Here is a 24,338-nt window from a genome sequence, read left to right on the forward strand (position 1 = left end):
ATGGAAAGCTGAAATGTATTGTACAATCCAATTTTAACATCCTCTGAAGACGACTTCAAGTGGGTTCAAATCATTTTGGAGCCTCCAGCGACTTTTTGAAAATTACTGGAGCCTCCAGTAGATTTTTGAAACTTGAAATTCCCGTAACATTTTACCAAGTGGAGTTGGCAAGCTGAAATTTAATTCGGAAACTAATTTCAATACGATATGAAGTCGACTACATTCAAATGGTTTTAAATAATTTTGAAGCTTCCAGCTACTTTTTGGAAATTTCAATTTTCCAAAAAAGATCACATGACTTCTCAAAAAGTCGCTGGAGGCTCCAAAACGACTTGAAATCCACCAGCAGACGACTTCGTAGCGTATTGAAATTAGTTTGTAGAATGAATTTTGACTTTCCATCTCCGTTTGATGAAATTTATAGAAAATTTAAAGTTTCAAAAATCTTTTGGAGTCTACAGTAATTTTCAAAAAATCGCTGGATGCTCCAAAACAACTTGAAATTCCCCTGCAGTTGACTTCGTAGCGTATTGAAATTAGTTTGCAGAGTAAATTTCGGCTATCCAACTCCATTTTGATGATATTTTGTGAGAATTTCGAGTTTCAAAAATCTGCTGGAGGCTCCAGAACTGCTCAAAACAGTTTGAAGCAGTTTCCAATCGATTTGGCATGTCGAAAATAGGGTGTATCCCAAATTTCAGCTTTCTTGGTCAATTTGGTAAAATTTGGATTTTTTCCCTCATTTATGGCCTAAATTTGATTTTCAAAAATTCGCCAAAAATCGAAAAACGCACTTTAGCACTTGAAATTTTGACAGGTGATGAATTTTTGCTTGTTCTTTCGATCTACCTTTGTACAGTTTGAAAAATTGTGTGCAAGTCCTATGTTGGAACGCAAAATCTGCGATTTTGGCTGACCTGTCAATCAAAATGGCCGCCATTTTGTAAGTAGGGCCACTTTTTTTTGAGTACAAGAGCTAGAAATGTTCCTTAGGACTCCCCCTTTAAGAAAATAGTTGGCCCGGAGGATCGACGGGGGGGGGGTGCAATTTATCCTTAAGTGGGCTCCCCGACTATAAGTTTTTCTTTAAAAATAAGCCAATAAACACATTTTTGAGATGTGACAACACAGTGAGGGTCAAGCATCCACTTTATATCTTCCTAAAACTGGTAGAATTAAAATATTTTGCATAGCCACGATTTTTTTATTGGACCCCATAATATATGGAAATAATTACCTATTCGATGGGCTTTTACCCATTTAGGGAGGTTCTGGGGGCCATGGGTGAAGTCAATTTGAAAAACTAAGGCTATAATCGTGTTCAGCGATATCGAAAACATACTACCTATTTCATACGTCACACGTCACACGAATGAAACCATTTTTTTGACTTTTACCTCCTTTGGGGAGGTGCTGGGGGCTGTGGATGGAGTCCAATCAAAAATAAGACGTCATATTCGTATTCAGCGTCACCAAAAACATACAATTCAACATATCACACGCCTCAGATTTTTTCATTGGAAGTTTAGCCCAAATTTGGAAGAGGGGGTGCTTCCCCACCATTACGAGATCCCATCTCCAAAATTGAATATTGGGTCATTCCATGCCAACTCGACCGAAAAAAAATGCGATTTTGAAAGTCATGTGTCGTCACCAAAAACATACAATTCGATACATCACATGCCTCAGATTTTGTTTTGAAATTTTCGCCCAAATTTGAGTGAGGGGGTGCTCCACCCCATTACAAGATCCCATCTCAAATATTAATATTTCGAAAATGCATAAGAAGGTACATCTATGGACATTTTTTAAGAATTTTAAATGTTAGCTTCCACTTACAGCACCATTTCAAAATCCTCAAAAAGTTCAGCATGTAATGCCCTTTCGAACTGTCAAATCAGTTTTGATCAAAGTATCATAGCTATGGAGGAGAGGAATGCGCTGCTGAAGTTGAGTACCTGGAGGCAATTCGAAAATAATGGAAGCCCCCCCCACTCACCCCTTGATGGAGACGGGTTTCTTACTTATTGAGTGGGTAGATATTGTAAAAAAAAATTTGAGCGAAATCGAAGGACATGACTCTATTTCGAAAAAGCATCAAAAGGTACATCTACATATAATGGAAATGTTTTCAGAATTTTAAATGGTAGCTCCCACTTAAAACAGCATTTCGAAATGGAGGACGCGCCAAAAATTTGGAAATAAAGCACAAGAAATTTTAAGGAAAATTCATTAATATTGATAGATCTATACCTGCACTTACATCGATATCAATAAAATTCCACCAGCAAAAATCAGAGGATCGTATTCAAAACCGCTAATAGTGTTGTCAACTTTCTTCATATGAAGTACAGTATCTCCCGGGTAAGCGTATGAAATATCGTCGCTCAAAGGTAATAGATCTATATCGTGAAGAGCCAAGTAATCACAGTCTTGGAAATCTTCTGTAATGAATTGAACCCCTGCGTTGAACGTAGATCCTCTATTGAATTGATTCCCATCAGAAACCTTTAAAAATCGTACCAGCTTTCATAATTAAAATTTTACACAACTATTTCCCTACTTACGAGATGTAAAAATTAAGTAGAAAAAGGGTAGATAGGTATCAGCAATTTTCACACTTATTTACATGATGAACAATGATGAAATAAAACTTGATCTTCTGACGTTTCAAAAATGCATTCATATGAGGTATAAAATCCATGAGTTCTCCAAAAACATTTCGAAATGGCACCAGTACACATAGAGTGTGTTTAGACGAAGACGCTCCCTTGTTGATTATATTTGAAAGTGGAGGTTCTAGTGGTGCGTCCAAGACTGAAATCCAATATTCAAATTTTGTAAATTAGCTACCTACTTGTACAAGACGTAGTGGGTAAAAGGTTTACCTTCTCTCGGATACAGGAAATATACAACGAATAAAGCGAAAAAAGTTGAAAAAAGCACGTTGCGTTTGTTGATGTTTCGAATCAATTTCAGCCCAGCCATTTAACGAAATAGTTATACACAGTTTTGTTTTTAAAAATCCAAATACATTAGCATCATAAATGTTTTATGAGAAGTTATTAGGTACTTTATGGTTTATGTTTTAGAATAAACTACTTAAATAGGTAGGCTAATTTTTCGACCACTTATACATTGTATACATATATTCCTTAGTTTCACCATTGCTAATTGCATGTAGTACGTATGTAGGCTACAAAGTTGTATCTAATCAATTTCCTAGAAGTACATACCAGCTTTGACCTTCATACTTTAAATAGAGTAACTTTTGAGTTCTTGCATTGGTATGTCTATGTACGTACAATGTATAGGTATCTACAAATTTTATTGCTAGAATTCTTCAAGGTAATTCCTGATAGAAAAATATTCTTCCAGAATATTCAGCGTGTAAATGAATCGCAGAAAATGGCAATGCGAAGACCGTAAGTATATTAGAGAGAGCTAGGTGAATCATCCAGCCTGAGTCTATATTTTTATTTCTCTTATCCCTTCTTCATTTGATGTGGCTAAACATAACCTAATGAAATTCAAAATTTAAATTAAAGCCAACAAATCTAGACCGGAACGGCGTGCAAACTATATCACCAGACAAAATTTCAGGCGCTAAAGTGCATTTTTCTAGTTTAGCTGACTTTTGAAAGTCAAATTCGAGCCAGAAATGTGGGGAAAAAGTTCAAAATAGGTAAAATAAAATTCAAAATGACACATTATGACTTGATTGAATATAGGTTCTTACTATTACGTTAAAAGTATAGAAACATTACGTTTCAAGTTCTAGATTTTTTGTCATAATAATCTCAAGACGAAAACTGAAAAGTAAAATTTTTAAACATTTTGGTAAGTGACTGAATACTTTTGGAAAATTTGAAATATAAAAGCAAGGATTTCTGAAAATTTTGACCACAGAAAATAGTTTTGTAAAACTGACATACTTATTTATACTTATATTATTAATAGCAGACCTCAAAATCAAAGTGAAATTTCAGATTTTTTAATTTCCAATTGGAACAGTTATTCAAATTCAAAATAAAGTTCACATTTCCCAAGAATTCACAGTACAGTCAAACTTGGATAAGTGGAACCCATGTAAGTGGAAAACCTCTATAAGTGGAATAAAATTCGTTTCCCTAGCACTTCCCTATGTAAACCCCTGTTAAAGTCACTTCTTTAAATGGAAACAGAACCTATGTAAGTGGAATTTTGTTTTGAGTAGCAGAACTTCTGGAACTGAAATGTTGCTTTCGTTTTACCTCTATAAGTGAAATTCTTTTCCTTCTTACCTCTATAACTGAAACATTTATCATAACAGCACCTCCAGAAGTGGAATTCGTTCCAGTTAACGAGGTAAGGAGGGGAATTTCACTTATAGAGGTAAAACAAAAGCAACATTTCAGTTCCAGAGGTCCTGCTACTCAGAATAAAATTCTAATTATATAAGACTTTAACATAGGTTTAGATGGGGAAGTGTGATATAGTGGAATATGCCTTCACCTTGTAGGTGGATAATTAATGGAATGATGCCTTAAGAGGGTGATCCCGTCGCTATGACGTATTTATGTCTAGAGTAGGGAGAACCTCTACCAACGTGGGAACTACTATTCTCTGTGCATTGATCCCTACCCTATTTCTCTTTGTATTATGCCGCTATTTACGGAAGGTGACCTCAAGGACATAGGGCATTGAGCTACTTGGACTTTGCCGCGGTTCTCACTTGGTGTCTGGGATTACATCGGAGCAGACATCAAGTACTCGGTGCCGCGTATTACATCCGGAGTCGGTACTGAGTTTCTCTATATGCATCCGCGGGCATATAGAGAGTTAGATGTTAGTGGGCGAACGTGTATTTATCGGTATACCCCAATCGCGCTTTGGGTTTAATTAGTTTATTTATCCGCTTTCTTAATGGTATGCGGGTGCAAGTCGCAGATTGCATCTGGCTCCATTCCTATCATCGCCCTATCGCTAACAGCCGCAATGATCGGTACCTGATTAATATCATCGCTATATGTAGTTCAAAACAGCCGCAATGATCGGTACCTGGTTAATATCATTGCCCTATCGCTTGGTAAGTACAAACTTACATGGTGGTGCCTCCACTGAATTAATTAGAATTACATCCTAGTTAATTGATGAAGACTGGTGTCGTAGATTGTATGCTTCGGCATGCAACCTGCCAATGAACTTGTATCTCTTCGCCAATTTCTAGAGCATATCTATTGAGGTAGGTATACTCTTGGTTTCAATGCCATGTATCATTGCCTTAATTCTCTGTAGTTAATATTAATATTTCTTATTGGTGTTAATTATATCAATCTAACCATACTATATTTATAATATTCATGACATATGTATGATATGTTAAGTTGCCTGTAAATATTACTAGAAAGGTTATTTTGAATAAACTTCGTACACAGTAAAGTGTCATATGTTCGTTTATTGTGTATTTCTGTGTAATATAGACTAGAATTGATCACCACTCATATTCTCAGGGCCATCTAAATATGAGCAGTGGTATTATTTCGTATGTAGATAGGATCAGATTAACCCTTATAGCAGTCAATCCTACCTACACCACATTAGATGATCTTTCTAGATCTATATATAACATATTGGCGACCCTCCACAGGACTTAAAATTTTACTCTTTTCAATACAGACTGAAAATTAAAATTTCGACCTCCTAACCAAATGTAATCCCACGATTGCATCTTGAAATCCAACTAAGGAGCTTAAGTTTTAGTCTGCTTGCGAAATTAAAATTCTTAAGAATGGAGTAAAAATTAAGTTTCCGAACCTCCCACACGGTCTAGGTCCTTTAACTTATATTCAGTAGGTTAAAAAATTAAATATTAATTCTAACTCTCTGAAATACATAATAATAATGAGATCTGCTCTTGAACCCAAAAAGCTTCGTAAAAGCACTGTTCAAGGTATTAACTCTTATAGAAATCCACACTGCTAGAGCATGGATTTCAACAAGTTAAAAATACCACTTTGACCTAATACGTTAGTGCCAAAGTGTAGAAATCACGCAATCCTAATTCAAAGTGTCGTCTGTAAAAATTCTCCTAAGTGAGAAAAAGATCATAATTTTACAACGAAAAAATTTGGAACTAGGTATTGCTGGTTGTTGTAAGTTAGAAAAATGAAATTTTCAGACTTTTCTCACAAATCACGTATTTGTGAAAAAACAAGTAAAATTACAGTGAAAATTTTGAGGTTGGATTTTTTGTGAGTCAAAAAATAATAATTGTCAGTAGAATGACACAAATACATCGTATCATGACGAATTGTAAAAATAATATTCTATGAAAAATTCTCATAAGAGAATCTTCAGGAATATTATTTCTTATTGAACTAAAACTGATCACTTTGGTTCCATACGAACAATACAATAAGTTAGGTTTCGATTCACGAAAAGACCACACCCAAATTTTCACTCTTCATATTTTCATAAGTCAAACCCTAAAAAATACTTGAAAAATTTCAGCAATCGTGTTGGAATAAATCAAATATTTTAATATTGGATTTTTTCCGAACCTTTGTTAGACAAAGATCTACGAAAATGAGTTCAGAAAAATTTAATACCCAAAAAGGAGGGATTTCTGCAAGATTAAAAATATTTTCGTAATAAAAATCCTGCATAGGTATTCATGGTCTCTCGGATTGTCATAAAATCAAAAATTCTTGAATACATCGAGACCAATATTTTTGAAAGTAAATGAAAATCTTGAAATTCCAGGAATTATCAATACAGACTCTGTGTGAGTCTCTATCTTGATTGAAATGCAAAATAACAAATTCAGTAGAAATCTGCAGAAATCACTTCTAGATCCCTTAAAAAATTAATTTAAATATAATTAGAATAATGTAACTCATAAGGATAATCATACAAAATGATTACCCTTGGTTAGGTAAGCATACTTTCGAAAAATTCCCATTCTTCATAAAAATTCAAGTAAAATTTCTTCAGGCTAAGTAAAAAATCACAATCTTCTAATCCTAATAATGAATGAAAAATCGTGGTATTTATTATACTTAACTCCTTTCTATTGAGCAAGATTTTAATCTGACTAGTCTCATAGATAGGTAGTCACCCCGAGAAGTGTACTAAAATCATGACTATCGTTCATTACCTAAAAATACGAAAATTACAATCTTCAAATTTTCACAATGAATGAAATATCACGGTATTTATTGTACTTAACTCCCTTCTACTGAGCGAAATTTTACCAGTCTCATAGATAGGCAGTTACCCCGAGAAGTATAGTAAAATCATGACTGTCATTCATTATCTAAAAAATTAAAAATTTCTCCTGATTATAAAAATCTAAAATCACAACTTTCTAGTCTTCCCCAATGAATAAGAAATCGTGATACTTATTGTACTTAACTCCTCTCCACTGAGCAAGATTTCTGATCTGACTAGTCTCATGGATAGGTAGTTACCCCGAGAAGGTGCGGTAAAATCACGATTAATATTCATTCCTCGAAAATTACTAAGTCCAAAAATTTTAGTGGTAGAAAAATTGCAAGGAGTGCGACCACACTATCACTAAAATCTCTTTCGAAGAAAAATATTAAATCATTAAATAAAATCTAAATCTCTAAAAAATCCCTAAACCGCGTGGAAAATGAGAAACTGTGGTTAACTGTTCAGTATGGGAAAGACGTCGTTCATTGAGCAAGATTTTAAATCTGACTAGCCTCATGAATGATACGCCATCCCAGAAACACAGTATGAATTACAACGTATCATTCAAAATGCACTATATCTTTGTTAGAAAATTATGTGATAATGACAAATTGCGACGTATATTGTGAGGAACAGGGAAGGCTATGTTTATTGAGCAAGATTACAGTACTCAGTATAGAAAGCTCTTCTTATCATAATTTTCGTAGGGATAAAATATTCACAAGAGAACCAGTGCACTCTCACTGGGACTTTGTTGGCTACGGTTGGCAAGGTTAACTTTGGTGAAAATTTTACCATACGAAAATTTGGGGTCTGTCTATACTTTCGAAGGAATAAAATATTCACAGAGAACCAGTGCACTCTCATTGGGACTTTGTCGGCTACGGTTGGCAAGGTTATCTCCTAAGAGGATATTTTACCATCAGAAGGTATGAGTCAGCCCGACTATATGAGAAGAGACCTATATACTTGAGCTGTAAATCTGACTAGCCTCATGAACAATTTGCTAACTCTGAGAATCATGATGAAATCACAAGGAATCAGAAATCACATAATCTCAAAATTCCAGTAAGATGAAAAACTTAATTACGAAATTATAAAAATTCAAAATAAAAACCATTTTGATATCCAAAAATTCATATTGACAAAAAAAAAAAATTTAAAACAGCAAATAGAAAATCTCATACAGAAAGATTTCGAAAGCATGCTGCTAACGCCCTAGAGGTTATACAAGGTCGTTCTTTCTTCGACACGAGGACGAAGAAAATACTCCCTAATAACCTACAAGAGTACTTCAAGGTTATGGCTGCTGTAGACTGAAAACAAAAATATGGCGGCAGTGACTTTGAAGACAATAATAAGGTCGTTGTACAAATACTCCAGGTAAAGAATATTTGGCACGACATTAAGTACATAACCTCTAAATAATGTCTTACACGTGCCTATACATAAAAGAAAGATGAAAATATCCTTCTAGAAAATCTCAAGGTGAAAGAAATTAAAATATTTTCCAAAAACAAAAAATACGCCTTGAGATATATAATTTTATGGCCTTGGTACTTATAAAAAGAAATTATTATAGTACTTACAAAAATTATATTCTTTCGACAATTAACTGTGTCACTTATAATACTTCAAAAAGAAATTAAAATAATTTTTTGGTAAACAATAAAAAAGCAATGTATTCGCAAAATAAGTACACATTAAAATTAATTACATTGAGGAATATACAAGATGTACTACATCCTACCTCAACCCCATCCACCACCCAATGGCACGGGTAATACATTATGGTTAGTAAAACCATCAGCTACCAAAACGTCAAAGAAGGCCGATAGACTCCCATAATTATTGGCGCTTAATTCTCCCATAACAAGTACTTTATTTATTGCAGACGAACAAATAGGGTAGAATTAGGTAATTAAATTTTACGATGCAAGAAATCGATCCGAGCCCTTCCACATTGTAACATTCCAATAGGGAGAAAAATCTAGAATCTTACGTAGAGAATTCATTGTCGTAAACACTTTCATGTATATTAGAAGTTCCTATACAAAGATAGGTACCTACCCAGTATACATTTCGACTCAGAGGCTTCTTCGACGAACTGGTAAGCATATAGATTGTAGATATCAATTAATTTATTGAAGATTTGAATTGTGAATTATATGTCACTCTTCTTATAAGTAGTAATAAATATGAATAATAATAAGGAAAATTCTAAAAACAAACACCCTAAATATGAGATTCGATTTGATGGCATTGACCAGATAATCGATGGATATGAAACCCCACCTCAAAATAATACAGGTAGAGATACACCCTATCCTTTCGAGATGATGGAAGAGGAAGAAAATAGATTTCTTGATGGTTTAATCACCTATACTTCTCCGGTGAAAGTAGTAACAGATCAGGAATTCAAAAAACCCTTCCCAGTACTCCAAAGCATTGAAAACACCAACCCGATGCAAACGCTTCCATTAGACTTAAGTTCAGATAGTACTTTTGATTCCGAGGACGAACTAATAAACGATAAAATAATTGAAGCAGCGGTTAATCAGCTATACAATGAAACTATACGTCAGTTAGAACTACAAGCCACTGACACAGCTGTCAATCTGATGACAACTGAAGTTTTACCTGATGTAGAGGATGAGCCAGCGGGAAACGAGAAACACTAGGTCGCCAAGGGGCAGCCCCTAGTGACAAATTAGCCCCACCGGAATCAATATTCGATAAGTACACTTGGATAGGGGATGGTATCGCTCACTTTTTAATGAGAGGAGAGACAACAATAGAAAAGAATTTACCCGAATATCTACGAGACCAAATATCTTTAGAGAATATATACAAAAAATTAATACCCTTAGCAATAACTCCTAAAGCCAAAGTCATTTTATCAGCCTGTACTCTTGAGATTAATTATTCAAGAAAACCATACCCAGTGATTGAAAAACAATTGAGGAACATTTTGGATTTGTTATTTGACAAAGGTACCGGTCAAATAATTCTTCTATTCCCAATTATCAAACCAAGAGCGGAGGGTGATAAAGATGTAAAATACCAGAGATATATAGACTTTAAAAATATGTTTACACGCATAGCAGAAGACCCACGTATAACATTTTGGAGGGGTCCAGCATTGCGATTTTTGGAAATAGAAACGTATAATAGAAAAGGTAAAACCTATGTAAGACCAGTAAAAGGAGTAAGAGAAGAATTAATTCCAGACGTAAAAATGTTTCATTATACACCCATTTTAAAAAGATACTTTCCGAATGTCTTAGAACATCGTGAAAGTAAGACTGGGATGATTGAAGGACTTGAACACTTTGAAAAATTACAAACGCAGGCTTGTAATATTCAACCTCGTGAGATAGCCGGAAAATTGAAACAGTTATACGATCCGAAGACAGCTCCATTCATTGATCCGGGATATCCTGAGCCTGAGGTAGAGATATTCAAAATCTCGTCAGCACAGGAAATTCGTAACCCAAAAGATCAGATCGGGAGTTGGTGAGTTGATTCCCAAAATGAAAAAACTGACCGAATTGATTCCCACCTTTTCTTTTGACATGTCCGAATTGATTCCCACCTTTTCTTTTCACATGTCCGAATTGATTCCCACCTTTTCTTTTCACATGTACGAATTGATTCCCACATTTTATTTTCGAGTGTACGAATTGATTTCAGCCTATTAGCGTTACCCAGGAGACACCATAAGGACACAAGGAGGTTGGCTGGGTTGTCTCCCAAAAAGTATGTTGCTATAAAGCTTTTAGAAAAAAAAAAGGATCATGAGAAGGATGGTTACAAATCTATGTAATGAAATTAACTAAATGCTTGTGGGCAGAAACTTGAAACATAACTGAGAAACGAACTCCAATGACGTGATCTCCTTCTTGCTGTATTGATTCATGGTTTCTTCAATGAAATTAAGAAAGGGCAGTGAATGAGAAAACTAAATAAAAGCATTGCTGCGCCATTCAGGGATAAGAGTTATCTGTAGTTTGAAATTGATTCATACATTGTCGATAGGTACATATTTGTTCATGTAATAAAGTGCAATTGCACAGCAGATAAATAGGTAAATACCTATATGGCTACTTCAGCACAAACCCTGACCTGAAATGTAATCAATTCATTCATGCGCAATAAAAAAGTACATGGGAATTAATTCGTACACTCGAAAATAAAATGTGGGAATCAATTTGTACCTACATGTGAAAAAAAAGGTGGGAATCAACTCGTACATGTGAAAAGAAAAGGTGGGAATCAATTCGTACATGTCAAAAGAAAAGATGGGAATCAATTCGGACACCTTCATTTCAAAAAAAATCAAACGGGAATCAACTCACCTACAGCCATCAGATCAAACCTGAAAAGAAAGTAACATTTCCAATCAGGGAAGAATCTGAAATAACACCTGATCAGGAAATCAAATTTGGAGATACATTAAAGGAAAAAGCTAAGGATATCATAAACTTTAAATTCAGGAAAAATAAAAAACAAAATTTACAAGAAAAACTACCATCAACCTCTGATCCCATCTCAGCATCATCAGAAGTGTCTCCACTCCTCGATGATGAAGTCGTAGATCCAACTTGTACTATAAATGTTCACATAGGAGCAAAAGAAGTTGCATTACAACTGGATTCAGGGGCATTACCAAACGCAATATCTCGTAATTTACTAAAAACTCTCCAAAAAGAAGAACCTAAGTGGGTCAAACACGTAAAATTAAAACATAGGACTGAATTAAAAATGGCGGATGAAAAATCGATATGTACTACAACAGAGGCAGTAGAAATTAATATGTTTTTAGGAACCGAAATTATTTGTATCCTATTCTATGTCATTGAAGCGACTGGAAATTTATTCTTGCTAGGAAGAATCTCCATGGATTATTTAAAAATGAGTTTAGATTTCCCTCGCCGCATAGTGCGATGCAAAACAAAATTTGGCAATAGATTTTCTATACCATTCATTTCTGGAAACACAAAAGTCATATCAGTAAACTACATAACCGAAATCCTTCCAATATTTGCTCTAGAGATGATGAATATAAACTTTAAAGAAAACACACTCAGACAAAATTATATAATCGACAAAAACTACAAAAATATCAATCAAAAACAGCTAACACAATATGTTCTGACTAATCAAATCTAAAACAAAACCTTTTTCTCTATTTGTCTTCTGGGGCAAGAATTTTAACATCCCACCATAAGCACCGCACATGTCTGAAAATGAAAAAAAAAATAAAAAAAAAAAAAAAAAAAAAAAAAAAATAATAATAAAATTAAAATGAGTCGAACACTATAAAATACTGAAATAAAAACCTAAATTACTTAATAACAAAAACCAAAATTTCCGGATATAGTATCAAAATTAAGCCAATAAAAATTTCTTTGGAAAGAATAACAAAAACTAATCCTCCCTAAACAAAAAATTATTACGTACACTAATTATATGTCCCAACAATAACAAAAATCTAGGAGGATTATACCTCATATCATGCACCTAAACTACTTATACAGAAAATACGAAAAAAACCTTTTGGACATGAAACCAAAACTATTTTAACAGCAAAAACTAAAACACTTTTGGCTATTTAAATGAAAAATCGATCTCCTTTGAACAAATGACATTAAATGCACCAAACGAAGAATTCTGTACCATATAAGTTGCATTATCAAAACATCAACCTTTGAATCAAAAACCTTCCCTGAATAAACAAAATTTTTTCCTTTCAAAATTGTCCCTATCATATGCCCCACTATATGATAAAAACTCAGGGAAGACCAATTATAAATAATACTCCTCAAATAAATAAAACTTTCTCTTTTATGGCTATCAATATAACAAAAATTGAAAAAATTCTCTAGGCAATCAAAATCTAAAAAACTCAATCATATGCCTCGATATATGACAAAATGTCTAGAGAATAAAGAACAAATGCCAAAAATCCAAAAAACCCAGTATAAAACTCTATAGGTAATCAAAATTTAAAAACGATGTCATATACCCCAAATCATGACAAAATGTCTAGAGAAGAAGAATATGAACATTCAAAATTAATACACACTCTTCAATAAATCAAAACTTTGGTAAAAATCTCTCAATAGAAAATAAAAATTCAAAATTTTCGAATTCATAAATTCTCTAGGTAAACAATATATTTTAACTCAATCATATGCCTCATATATATATGATAAAACGACTAGAAAATCAATAACCAAAATATCCCAAAAACCAAAATTAACTCAGAGTAAAAATACTAAATTATACTTTATTCGATAAAATTCTGGAGTTAAACAAACTGCTCTTTTAAAAGGACACGAAGTCACATCAAAAATATATATACTTTACAACCTAAAAAATCTTCCTTGACCCAAACCTTTGAAACAAAAACATAAAATAACTAGAAACTATTTAACTAAATGTATACAACGAATCCCTACAATACAAAAAATCGATTATATAACACGTGCTATACGACAGGCATAGTCACGTGGATTGTCTAGTATGTAGCTTTAAAGAATAACCAAAACTCTACGAAAACAATGTAAAATTACATATCCAATGAAAACCATACACGAAAACTGAAAGTAAATTGGAAAAATGTAAAGTCTTATGTTCAAAAATCATAAAAATCTAATCGACCATCGAAACTTCATAAGTAGATCCAAAAAGAAAAAGATTTTCAAAAGTATTCAAAATTTAATAAAATCGAATTAAAATCAAACTATTTTTGAAAAAATTATTAAAAACAAACTTGTTTCAAATATGAGAATTCAAATAAAAATACATTTTTTTGGTATTATTCAAAATTCAAGTTCCTTGAGCCAATATAAATTACCCCCATCATATGCCCCACATTATGATAAAAATGCTCAGGGAACAATTTCATATTCACTTCCGTTAAAAAACAATCACAAAATTTTGAAAAATTCCTTTTCGAGAATAACTATTTCTGAAATAAACCTTTTTGAAAAATATGAACAACTAAAATTAAAAGAAAACTAATTCAAAAATCTAAAATTCACCCCTTTCATTTATTCGACCTATAATCTATTTGTAATATCAAAACAAAAATAATATCAAAATCAATATTTAGTAATCGGATATCCGAATTACAAAAATTAAGAAGATTACGTCATTAATAGACCTCCATGCTCAAAACATTCGCTGAGGTTGCATTCCTGGAACCCAAAATCCAAAAGATAAGAGATCGACAACGTTGTTAATAGAAAGATATTACGCAATCAAAGAAAAACATAAGAATAGACTTTACATTCGACAAGATACTGTAAAGTTAACGTGTAACCGGTATAATATTTGGATGTGGAAGCGATTGTAAGTACGTAAAACTGCAATCCTTCAAGTTATTTTTCATGTAAAAGACATTTTTGGTAAAAGCAATAGTATTTACGAACAAAATGTGTGAAAACAACGTGAGTAACAATAGATATCAACCTGAACGTAAGTGTCAAAATTCCTTTTGTAAACCCATACGGAGACAACTGCATATCAGGACATGCACTCCTCTAATATACCAAATTTGAAAATTCTAGAACTAAACAAAATTTTTTAACCCCAATAGCGATGGAAATAGATCAAGATCAGAACGAGGTATTAGAAATGCAAGGAGATGTGGCGTTGTACTTCCCAACGAATAAAGAGAAAAAAGTCAACAACGTATGGAAGCGTCTATTCGTAAAGACAGACATTCGTGGCACTATTGTCGCACATAAGTTTCTACCAATCCCAGAGGCGATGGAGCTGGAAAGAAAATTGAAGGAAATTAGCTCGTGATAAAAGACCATGCCTCCCAATAAACTGTAAATAATAAATATTTGATACCCTTAATCATAGACAATAGTATTAATGATCGAAAAACACACAACCAAGGTATAAAGTAATTACTTGTACTTGGGTTGTCATTCAATTTCGAATAAATCTGTAACATCACAATTCCACCCTAGCAATAGCAATAATCAAAACTCAATAGAACAAGATTTTAAAATTCCTCAGGTAAAACCTTTGAAAACCATTCCAATAGAGTAAGAGTTGAAACAAAAACACTCTATGCTATCAATACATATCTCGATCAAATCTGTAATCCTAAAAATGATATGATACATCGGTAAATATCATTTCCCATAATAAAAAAATCGTTCAAAGGCTGTCATTACTTATATAAGATTCTATTATTCATCGTGTGCATTTATCTATAGTTATAAGCGTTCATTATGCCATAAGTTTAGCAATAAGACAATTGTGATTCATTTGTTCTCTTTGATGCCAATACAGTATTTTAATCGTTGTATTGAGCAGATTCCTTTTAACATTATTAAATCCGTATACAGATCATCTAACCGACTCGGAGATTTTCCATTCACAAAACAAAAGATCAGCAAAAGAAATCAACGCAAAATAAAACCGAAATTATTATTCAACAACCTTTTCCTCAACATCGCAATCATACAAAATAAATTAACATGAGCATTACACATTACACAACTACCATGTAATATGAGAAGCTACACATAATCAAAAGCTAAAACCATCGAATCAAAACAACATACATACTGTTTTCGATCTTACAATAATACAGAATATTGGAAACGGAGAATTTTTGAAATAGTTGACACCATCCAAAATAAAAAGAAACTGAATCTGTAACACAAAGAGAAGAAATGAAATTACAAAGTATACAGGAATACGAAAATAGAAAAAGATCGATACAAAAATTTACTTCCCGTTCTAACATGAGATCACTATCGAACAGATTCCATCTGAAAATGATAAACACATATGTTATAAAACTATAAAACAATCAACAACTTTGAAATTTACTGATAAAATGAGATATGCATATTATGTAAAAAACCATGCAATAAAATACACTTGAACAAAATTAGTTACTCACCCAACATCTTTGATAAAAATTCAATCATCTTGCTTTCGATATCCTAAATTCAACAAAAAACAAATTATTAGGAAAAAACAAAAAAGACGTCCTGGGGCAACTAAGGACAAGAAATATAAAGTATGAGTAAAAAGAAACTTACCCTAAAACAAATAGAAACAGAAAATATCGATGTCTTTTAGGATATTCATTGGCAATGATGGCGAAAAGCACTTATATCTTGATACTCGGACAGACGAAATAGAATTGATGAACTCGTTTGTCTGAAACAAAAAGAAGATAGCACAAGGAATTAATAACACATATCAAAATTATAATCAATACAAAAATTATGAAAATATGTAATTGAAATCTAAAAAAAAAAAAATAATAAAAAGAAATAAATTATCTTTTAGAAATTAGAAAAGTCGAAAAAATACCAAAGTACAGAAAGTGATAGCAATTCAGCATTACCAACCCAACCGGTTGCAGGATAAAATTCTCCATTGGTAACATTTGTAACGAGGAATTTTCCGATTACATTTGATATCAATGTAAACAAAATATATTTTTTTTTACCGTTTTAGGCAGTCAAAATGGCTTCTATGCTTTTGAAATTCAAATATGTGTGTTATTAAAGTCTATTTTTGAAAAATCTACAATATTGCGATTATATACTGTAAAAATATTACTTATATGTCCTGGTAAGTCATCACTACCAGAATTATACAAGTAAGACAAACTTTTTCGATCCTTTCTATTAATGTGCTTATTTTCGTAGATTTCGGAACAATCAGACAAACGACTTCAATTCTATACAGACTACAGATTGATTAACCAAGAAAAGTAAAACCCTTTTCTATTTGTAAATTCCAAGACGCTAGGTCTGTGAATTAATAAACACACTAACTAATTCGAACCTTCGTGCAATTTGTTTTCCTTCTGTTTCAAACATACAGGCTCATCATGAACCCTATCAGGTGTGAAAAATGCGGATCAATGATCATGCACAACTCGCAAGATCAGGAAGCATACGTGACTAGTTGTGGGCATTTTATGCACTACAGCTGCTTGTACATGTTGTTCTACTATTCGACCCAGCGAGATCAACACAATCAAAACATAGAAGTATGTCCGCACCCGAAATGCCAAACAAAGATCACGATGAGAGATATTTTCCGATTCACGCAAAAACCTTCGGTAGACCCTCGATTACAACTTGAATCAAGAAGACAACAGGAGACGATTGCATCCCTTTCCCGAGAAAATACGGATATACGGCGAAGATTGGTAGAACAGCAACAACAATATATACAACTACAACTCGAGTACAATGCTGTTCGTGACAGTGTGATTGCCTTGTCACAAACTACCAAATCTGCACCGGTACCACCGCCAGGTTTTCCATCATTACCTACGGCGCCAGCGATTGGAACGTTATCAACTCAATGGCCAAATAATGGAGATTCATCGCCACCAACTGGTCTAACTGTTCCAGCGCCTGGTACGAATGTGTTAAATATCAACGTACGACCACAGTTGCAATACGACCGCAACAAATATAACACATCTAAATTCGATAACGTATCCGTAAACAGGGATAGATACTCCAACTCTAGGACTACATACGCAAGATGTCCACACGAAACTTTTGATCGTCGTTACTCTCACGAACAAAAAGATCGTCGATGCGAAGACCAAATACCGCACCGACCATCAAACACGGACGAATACTTCTATGAGAATAACATGTACAAGAGAAGGTCACCGCCAGAAGACCAGAAGGAAACTCCACAACAAAAATCATCACGACAGCGAGTAAGTGAAAGTTCGGAAGAAAAAGAAAGGCACTGGGAAGATGAGTGCGACAGTTACTACCCACGAAACCGCAGTGTAGGGGCAAGAGGTGCACCACCGAAATATTTTAACCGAGGACTGCTTCCAGCCGAAAATAATCGAAATTTCGGTAATGACGGGCCAAGAACACCGTCATCAAAGAAAGACAGTAAAGAAAAAATTCCACCACAGAAGCAGAAGAAAGGTACAGCTGCACAAAAAGGAAATTACGACCGTCGCTATCGTCTACGATATGGAACCGATCCCAAAGAAGATCTGGCACCTTTCTATCCACTTAACAGCTACCCATATAACTTTACGGCAGTAGGAATTCAGCTTATGCCTAATATCTATCGAGCGGCATTCTGTGCTTATAATATACTACTCATCGGAGACGGGCACGTAGCCGCAATGGCGTACCAACTAGTCGCAGGCAGGCCATATCGCAGAATTCTACACAATCGACTATACAGCCGGGAATTACGATTAGACTCATTAATTAGCTACTTGCTGAGCTTCGAAACATTTCCGAGCCGCATTATGATGTCAATCGGTAACTACGATACGCAAATGGGTGTTGCCTATTCCGACTTTTATAACAACATACAAAGATTAGCATTGATACTAAACAGCCTAGGAGTACGAGAACTCTACATCGTACCCCTCATCAACCATCCTCAAGTCCGAAGATCTACTTTCGAAGACGTCCAACGCGCTTTATACGACAGCTGGACGGGTATGTTTGAAGGCACGGTCACCAGATTAGACGAAATTTTTGCCGACTTGCAGCAAAACGAAGCTGCCATTGATCGTCTGGGACCATACTATCCACCATCAATGTATGAGGAAATATTAGGCCGAATCGAAGAACGTTTTATTCCCGAAATTTTAAGAAGACCACGCAACGACAACGACGAAGACGACGATGAAGAAGAATACGAAAACAACCGTCTTGTTATTGCTGAAAATGTACAGAATATAAATATAGTTGCACGACACGAAGCTGTACAACCCGTCTGCGATCAACAACCCGCAGCTCCGGCAATAAATCGTCCTGAAGAACTGATAATCGATCAAGAGATGCCTGACGCACATCCGGAAAACATACCGTCGACTAGTTCACAGACCATCAACGTGAACTACCAACCGATTGTGAAATTAAACCGACTACCGACAAATTCGAATGGGGCATGTTCAACAACGATGTACCGAGAAGAAAAAGAAGAAGAAATCGACTCGCCTCCTCCGCACCAATCCCAAGATGAGTTCGATACTCTAGCTCTTGGTGAATTTTCAACACAATCCATCGGCCCTGTTCAACTAACAATCAAACATTCGCCAACTTTAACAAAAGCTGCCAAGAAATCTCACACACAAGAACGACGAAAATCTCAGTGCGAAAAAGACAAAGAAGATAAAGAAATCGAAGACCTCCGTCTTCGCACTGAGAAGCTAACGCAGAATGAAACCGAGCATCAGGTAACACCACCTACTACCCGAACAAGGACAGTTGCTCAACAGATCATCGACTCATCCAGAGCTAATTCACCGTCAGGTACGGTGAATATGTCCGAAGGCGATAAATCGCAATCCTCTAATAAAACGAACGAGGAGCTCGAAAAAGATAAAAAGTAAAAAACCGTATTAGAAATAGAATTTCTTGTGTATTGTGAGTTGTAAATAATCTAAAAATTGATTCAGTCTTATTTTTCAATCCTACTTTAACAAAGAATTTATATGTTGTTGTACAACTAGGTGTTAAATGTTCAAAAATAGAATTTTCTTTATTATTATCAATAAGAATTGCTGTTATTTTTTCTAACCATATTGAAGCTAGAACTATGGTAGCTAAAAGAATAACAAATGTATGATTTAACACCAATTAGAATTAATTAATTTTCGATATTTTTGATAATTTTCTATTATATATTTACTTATTATTACTTTTCGAATTATATACTAATTTAGATTAGCTATCATTATAACCAATCGTTGTGGCAGTATGTTGCATATATTTTGTTAAAAATTAAAAAGTTTATTTCACGTTAAACATTTGTCATTGTGCTTAATCGCTTCTTGCAAGCAAAAAGCTTCTGTTTACCTAAATTTCAGATACTTCTACGTAATGACGATATTAAATGAAGCGAGAAATACGATACGTCTTGTCACTAGATCAAAACCATACGATTCGAACTTACTCCAGATTATAAGAAATCAGTACACAAAACGGATTACAACATAGAGTATCAAACCATAAAATTTTATCTAACAATATTTGATATCTGAATTTGTTAACTAATCCTGATTGTTTAAACAGAATTTAATAACGTACCTGGTATTGATTTTGCGTATGAAAAGCCGCCATCTACGTAGTATTCATCTGTGGTGCCGAGAGGTCCTGCCTCCAGCCACGAAGAAGATGACATCGAATCTGAAACAGCGAATATATGACATATAATGCAGCGACGATTATTTTATTGTTTAAAAAATTTCTAATTATAAAATTATAAAATGAGAATTGGACTGTTAACAAATGTAAAACTACAACAATTTTATTGAAGAGACGTCCTTACTGTAAAATACTTGCACATGTTCCTATTATTTATAATTTTTCAATATAAAATGTTATTTTTTGCCTTAGGCCTCACAATGTCATCGCCCATTATTATGCACATTGAAATAATTAAGATGAGCCTAGTGAATAATTTATTTTTTCTTTATCGATATCCCTCATATTTGTTCGTTTGGGATACTGATCTTATTTTAATTTTATATTATTAGATATTAGTTTGAGGCACGACCATTCTGTCTGCACCAGGGGCTGTTAGGATTCTAAATTTTTAACTTTCGGAAATTTATACGACATCATACAAAATTAGACTTACGTTTGAATCTTAATCCAAAAATATATAGTGAAATAAGTAATCGAGCGCATAATCACCTGAAACACCGAATTCTTTCTATTCTCTCGCGAAGCTGTAAAACTATATCGTCTTCATATACGAAATAATTTATTCATTTTCTTTTGGCTTATTTAACATAATACGTGTACACCTTTTACCGTTACTTTTCGACCTCACCTGAAACAGAAAAACAAAAAATTTGCTAAATATTAAAAAGTGAAATCGCGTACACTTTTAAAACTTTAATTTTATGATAATTACCTTTATTTTTCAAACGATTAGTAAAAATTCATTTTGTGACACCGAGTATCCGGAAATTTTTCATTCTAAAACATATCAAAAAGCAATAGTTATTCAAAATTAATTATGCAAATGGAAACTCAGTACCTACCTGATGATACCTTCAACCACACATTACCATAACCAAGTGAGACTTAAGCACCAGTGTTGCAACAACACCACTCCAAGGCACCAAAAGTAGTATTCGTGTAGCCATATTTTTCTATTTTATTTCTTTTATACACGAAACCACATATACCCTTCATTCAATATGCTATTATGTAAAGTATCTTCCACCCCTACATCGTATGTCCCACTTTTTAAATACCACTACTCGGAAGATACTCTTTCTATATTTGTCAACTATAAGTAACAAATATTTTCATTATTTTTCCCAACACATATAAAAGTGTTATATTGATGTTTACATCACCGATATCCAATATAGACATATTGATACTCATTTTCTCACCAAAATACTTTCCACCTTACCATTACCCAAGATTACATTATTATTTGTCCTCCACCTTCTCCAAGAAAAACACATATCGTATGTCCCATACTTTAAATTATAGGTGGAGGTTTCTTTATACAAAACCAAAAATCATACTCATTTTCTCCATATGTCATACTTTTTGAATTATAGATGGAGGATTCCTTATACGTATTCTCCATCCTATTTAGGTAAACCCCTATCATATGTCCCATTCTGTAGTGATGGAGGATCCTCTTTTCATTTTTTCTTTTATAAAAGATGACGTTTTTGATTATATACGTCCATTTAAAATTATTATTACACCTGGAAGGGAAGAGATGAAATCCCTTTATTAATCAAACCGAGACTTGTTTTGTCTACTCTCCATACTTCACTTTAATGTCTTTTAGACTTTTTAGTGTGCGTAGCACACTATTAGTTTCGGTCTGAAAGTGGAAAAATTCTTTGGAACGAATGTTCTCATAGATGGATGGGGCGATTTTTTTGAAATTTTCGTACGTAGATGTGGTCTAACGTGAGGCATGGAACGCCGTAATTATAATTGCAATTACTCAATTAGCTTCTTGAGTAATTGCAATTAATTATGAAAATTTGTACCAAAAAAAGAATAAAAAGGGGAAAAGGGCCATATCAAAAGGGAAGCCGACGTCATTTAAATTTCGAAATTTATGTTACACCACGGGGGTTCAGAGAAGATTTTTTCAAAAGCAAAGCCGACACCCTTTGTGTTCACTTATCTGCCAGTTTTTTATTGAATTAAGCGAACACAACGGGTGGTAAAAATTTAATTTTGAAGAGCATGTTGAGGCTCCACGTGGAGCTAAACTTTAAATTTTCAAAATTGAACAATGAGAAAGGTATCAAAGGCGGCGCCGACACCAGTTTTAAAATGTAACACAGCAGGTGTCCGAAAATATTCTTATCTACAGTGTTATCTTTCCCATTGTTCAATTTCAAACATTTCAAATTTGGTTCAAAGTGATTTGCCGCCTATTGTCTCGCTTATACCTAAATGTAACACCGCAGGGGGTTATAAAATTTTCTCTATTGTTCAATTTTGAGAAAGGTTTTTAGAACACCTGCAGGTGTTTCATTTACACACATTCAGTACCTAGACAATGAAAGCAGGTGGCTACCCTTAGAAAGGTTTTTGGAACACCTGCACCTGCAGTTGTTTCATTTACACACATTCAGTACCTAGACAATGAAAGCAGGTGGTTACCCTTAGTAGTCAAATCCCACCCGTCATTTGCGCTTTGGCTGTGCTCCGGAGAAGTTCTATCCGTGTCGCGTTATACTTTCGAGCTTTCGTATTTGCGTAGTGCTTTTTTAATCGCATTGTGTTTTTGAGCTTTTGAACTTTCAGTATCGCATTGTGCGTTTTTTTTTTCAAAATCGCGTTTTTTTCACGTTTTTTTTTCATAATTGTGTTGTGCTTTTTTTCAAAATCGCGATGTGCTTTTGTTTTTGAAATCGTGTTGTGCATTTTTTTATTGAAATCGCGTCCTGCTTTTTTTTTCTGAAATTGCGTGGTGCTTTTTTTTCAAAATCGTGTGGTGCTTTTATCATGTTGTGCTTTTGTTTTCAAAATCACGTTTTTTTTCATGTTTTTTTTTTCAAAATTGTGTTGTGCTTTTTTTTCAAAATCGCGTTTTTTTCATGTTTTTTTTTCATAATTGTGTTGTGCTTTTGTTTTCAAAATCGCGTTTTTTTTCATGTTTTTTTTCACAATCGTGTTGTGCTTTTTTTTTTCAAAATCGCGTTTTTTTTCATGTTTTTTTTTCATAATTGTGTTGTGCTTTGTTTCAAAATCGCGGTGTGCTTTTGTTTTCGAAATCTCGTCTTGCTTTTTTTATTGAAATCACGTTGTGCTTTTTTTTCCCGAAATCGCGTAGTGTTTTTTTTTAAAAATTCCATTGTGCTTTTTTTTCGAAATCGCATTGTGTTTTTTTTTGAAATCGCGTTTTCATTTTTGAAATTCATTTGTGCTTTTTTTCAAAAGTGTGTAGTGCTTTTTTTCAAATTCGCGCAGTGCTTTTTTTTTGCAAATTTGTGTTGTGCTTTTTTTCGATATCGCATTGCGCTTTATTTGAAATCGCGTTGTGCTTTTTTCCAAATTTGCATGGTGCTTTTTTTTGCAAATTTGCATTGTGCTTCTTTTCAAAATCGCGTTGTGCTTTTTTTTAAAAATCGCGTTGTGCTTTTTTTCTAAAATTTGCGTTGTGCTTTTTTTTGAAATCTGGTTGTGCTTTTTTTAAAAATCGTGTTGGGCTTCTTTTCAAAATCGAAAACTTGCGTTGAGCTTTTTTTTTCAAAGTTTGCGTTGTGCTTTTTTTTGGAATCGCATTGTGCTTTTTTTCTAAAATTCGCGTTGTACTTTTTTTTCTGAAGTTCGCGTTGTGCTTTTTTTTGTCAATGTTTGCGTTGTGCCTTTTTTTTCAAAATCGTGTTGTCTTTATTTTTGAAATCGTGTTGTGCTTATTTTTTCTGAAATCGCGTTGTTTTTTTTTCTGAAATAGCGTTGTGCAAAATCGCGTTGTGCTTTTCTCGAAATTGTGTTGTGCTTTTTTTTGAAGTTCGCGTTGTGCTTTTTTTCTAAAGTTCGTGGTGTTCTTTTTTTCAAAATCATGTTGTGCTTTTTTTTCAAAATCATGTTGTGCTTTTTTTTCAAAGTTTGCGTTGTGCTTTTTTTTTGAAATCGCGTTGTGCTTTT

At 33.8% G+C, this 24,338-nt stretch overlaps 1 protein-coding gene across 2 annotated transcripts in view; it reads right to left on the reverse strand.

Moving 5' to 3' along the window:
- The window catches only part of LOC135845004 (beta-1,4-galactosyltransferase 7-like), a 34,334-nt gene that overhangs the window by 1,916 nt on the left and 8,080 nt on the right, over positions 1-24,338 (reverse strand). The window contains exons 1-3 of one of the 2 annotated variants that reach the window (XM_065363431.1): positions 2,889-6,161; positions 2,630-2,817; positions 2,264-2,508 (exon numbers count right to left, since the gene is read on the reverse strand). In XM_065363431.1, coding sequence (XP_065219503.1) covers positions 2,264-2,508; positions 2,630-2,817; positions 2,889-2,988 — 533 coding nt within the window. In that variant the 5' untranslated portion in view covers positions 2,989-6,161. Of the gene's footprint in view, positions 1-2,263; positions 2,509-2,629; positions 2,818-2,888; positions 6,162-24,338 lie in introns of those variants that run through there. The other variant, XM_065363432.1, reaches the window with a different exon arrangement.

Source organism: Planococcus citri, chromosome 4, assembly GCF_950023065.1.
Source record: "Planococcus citri chromosome 4, ihPlaCitr1.1, whole genome shotgun sequence".
Lineage (NCBI taxonomy): Eukaryota > Metazoa > Arthropoda > Insecta > Hemiptera > Pseudococcidae > Planococcus > Planococcus citri.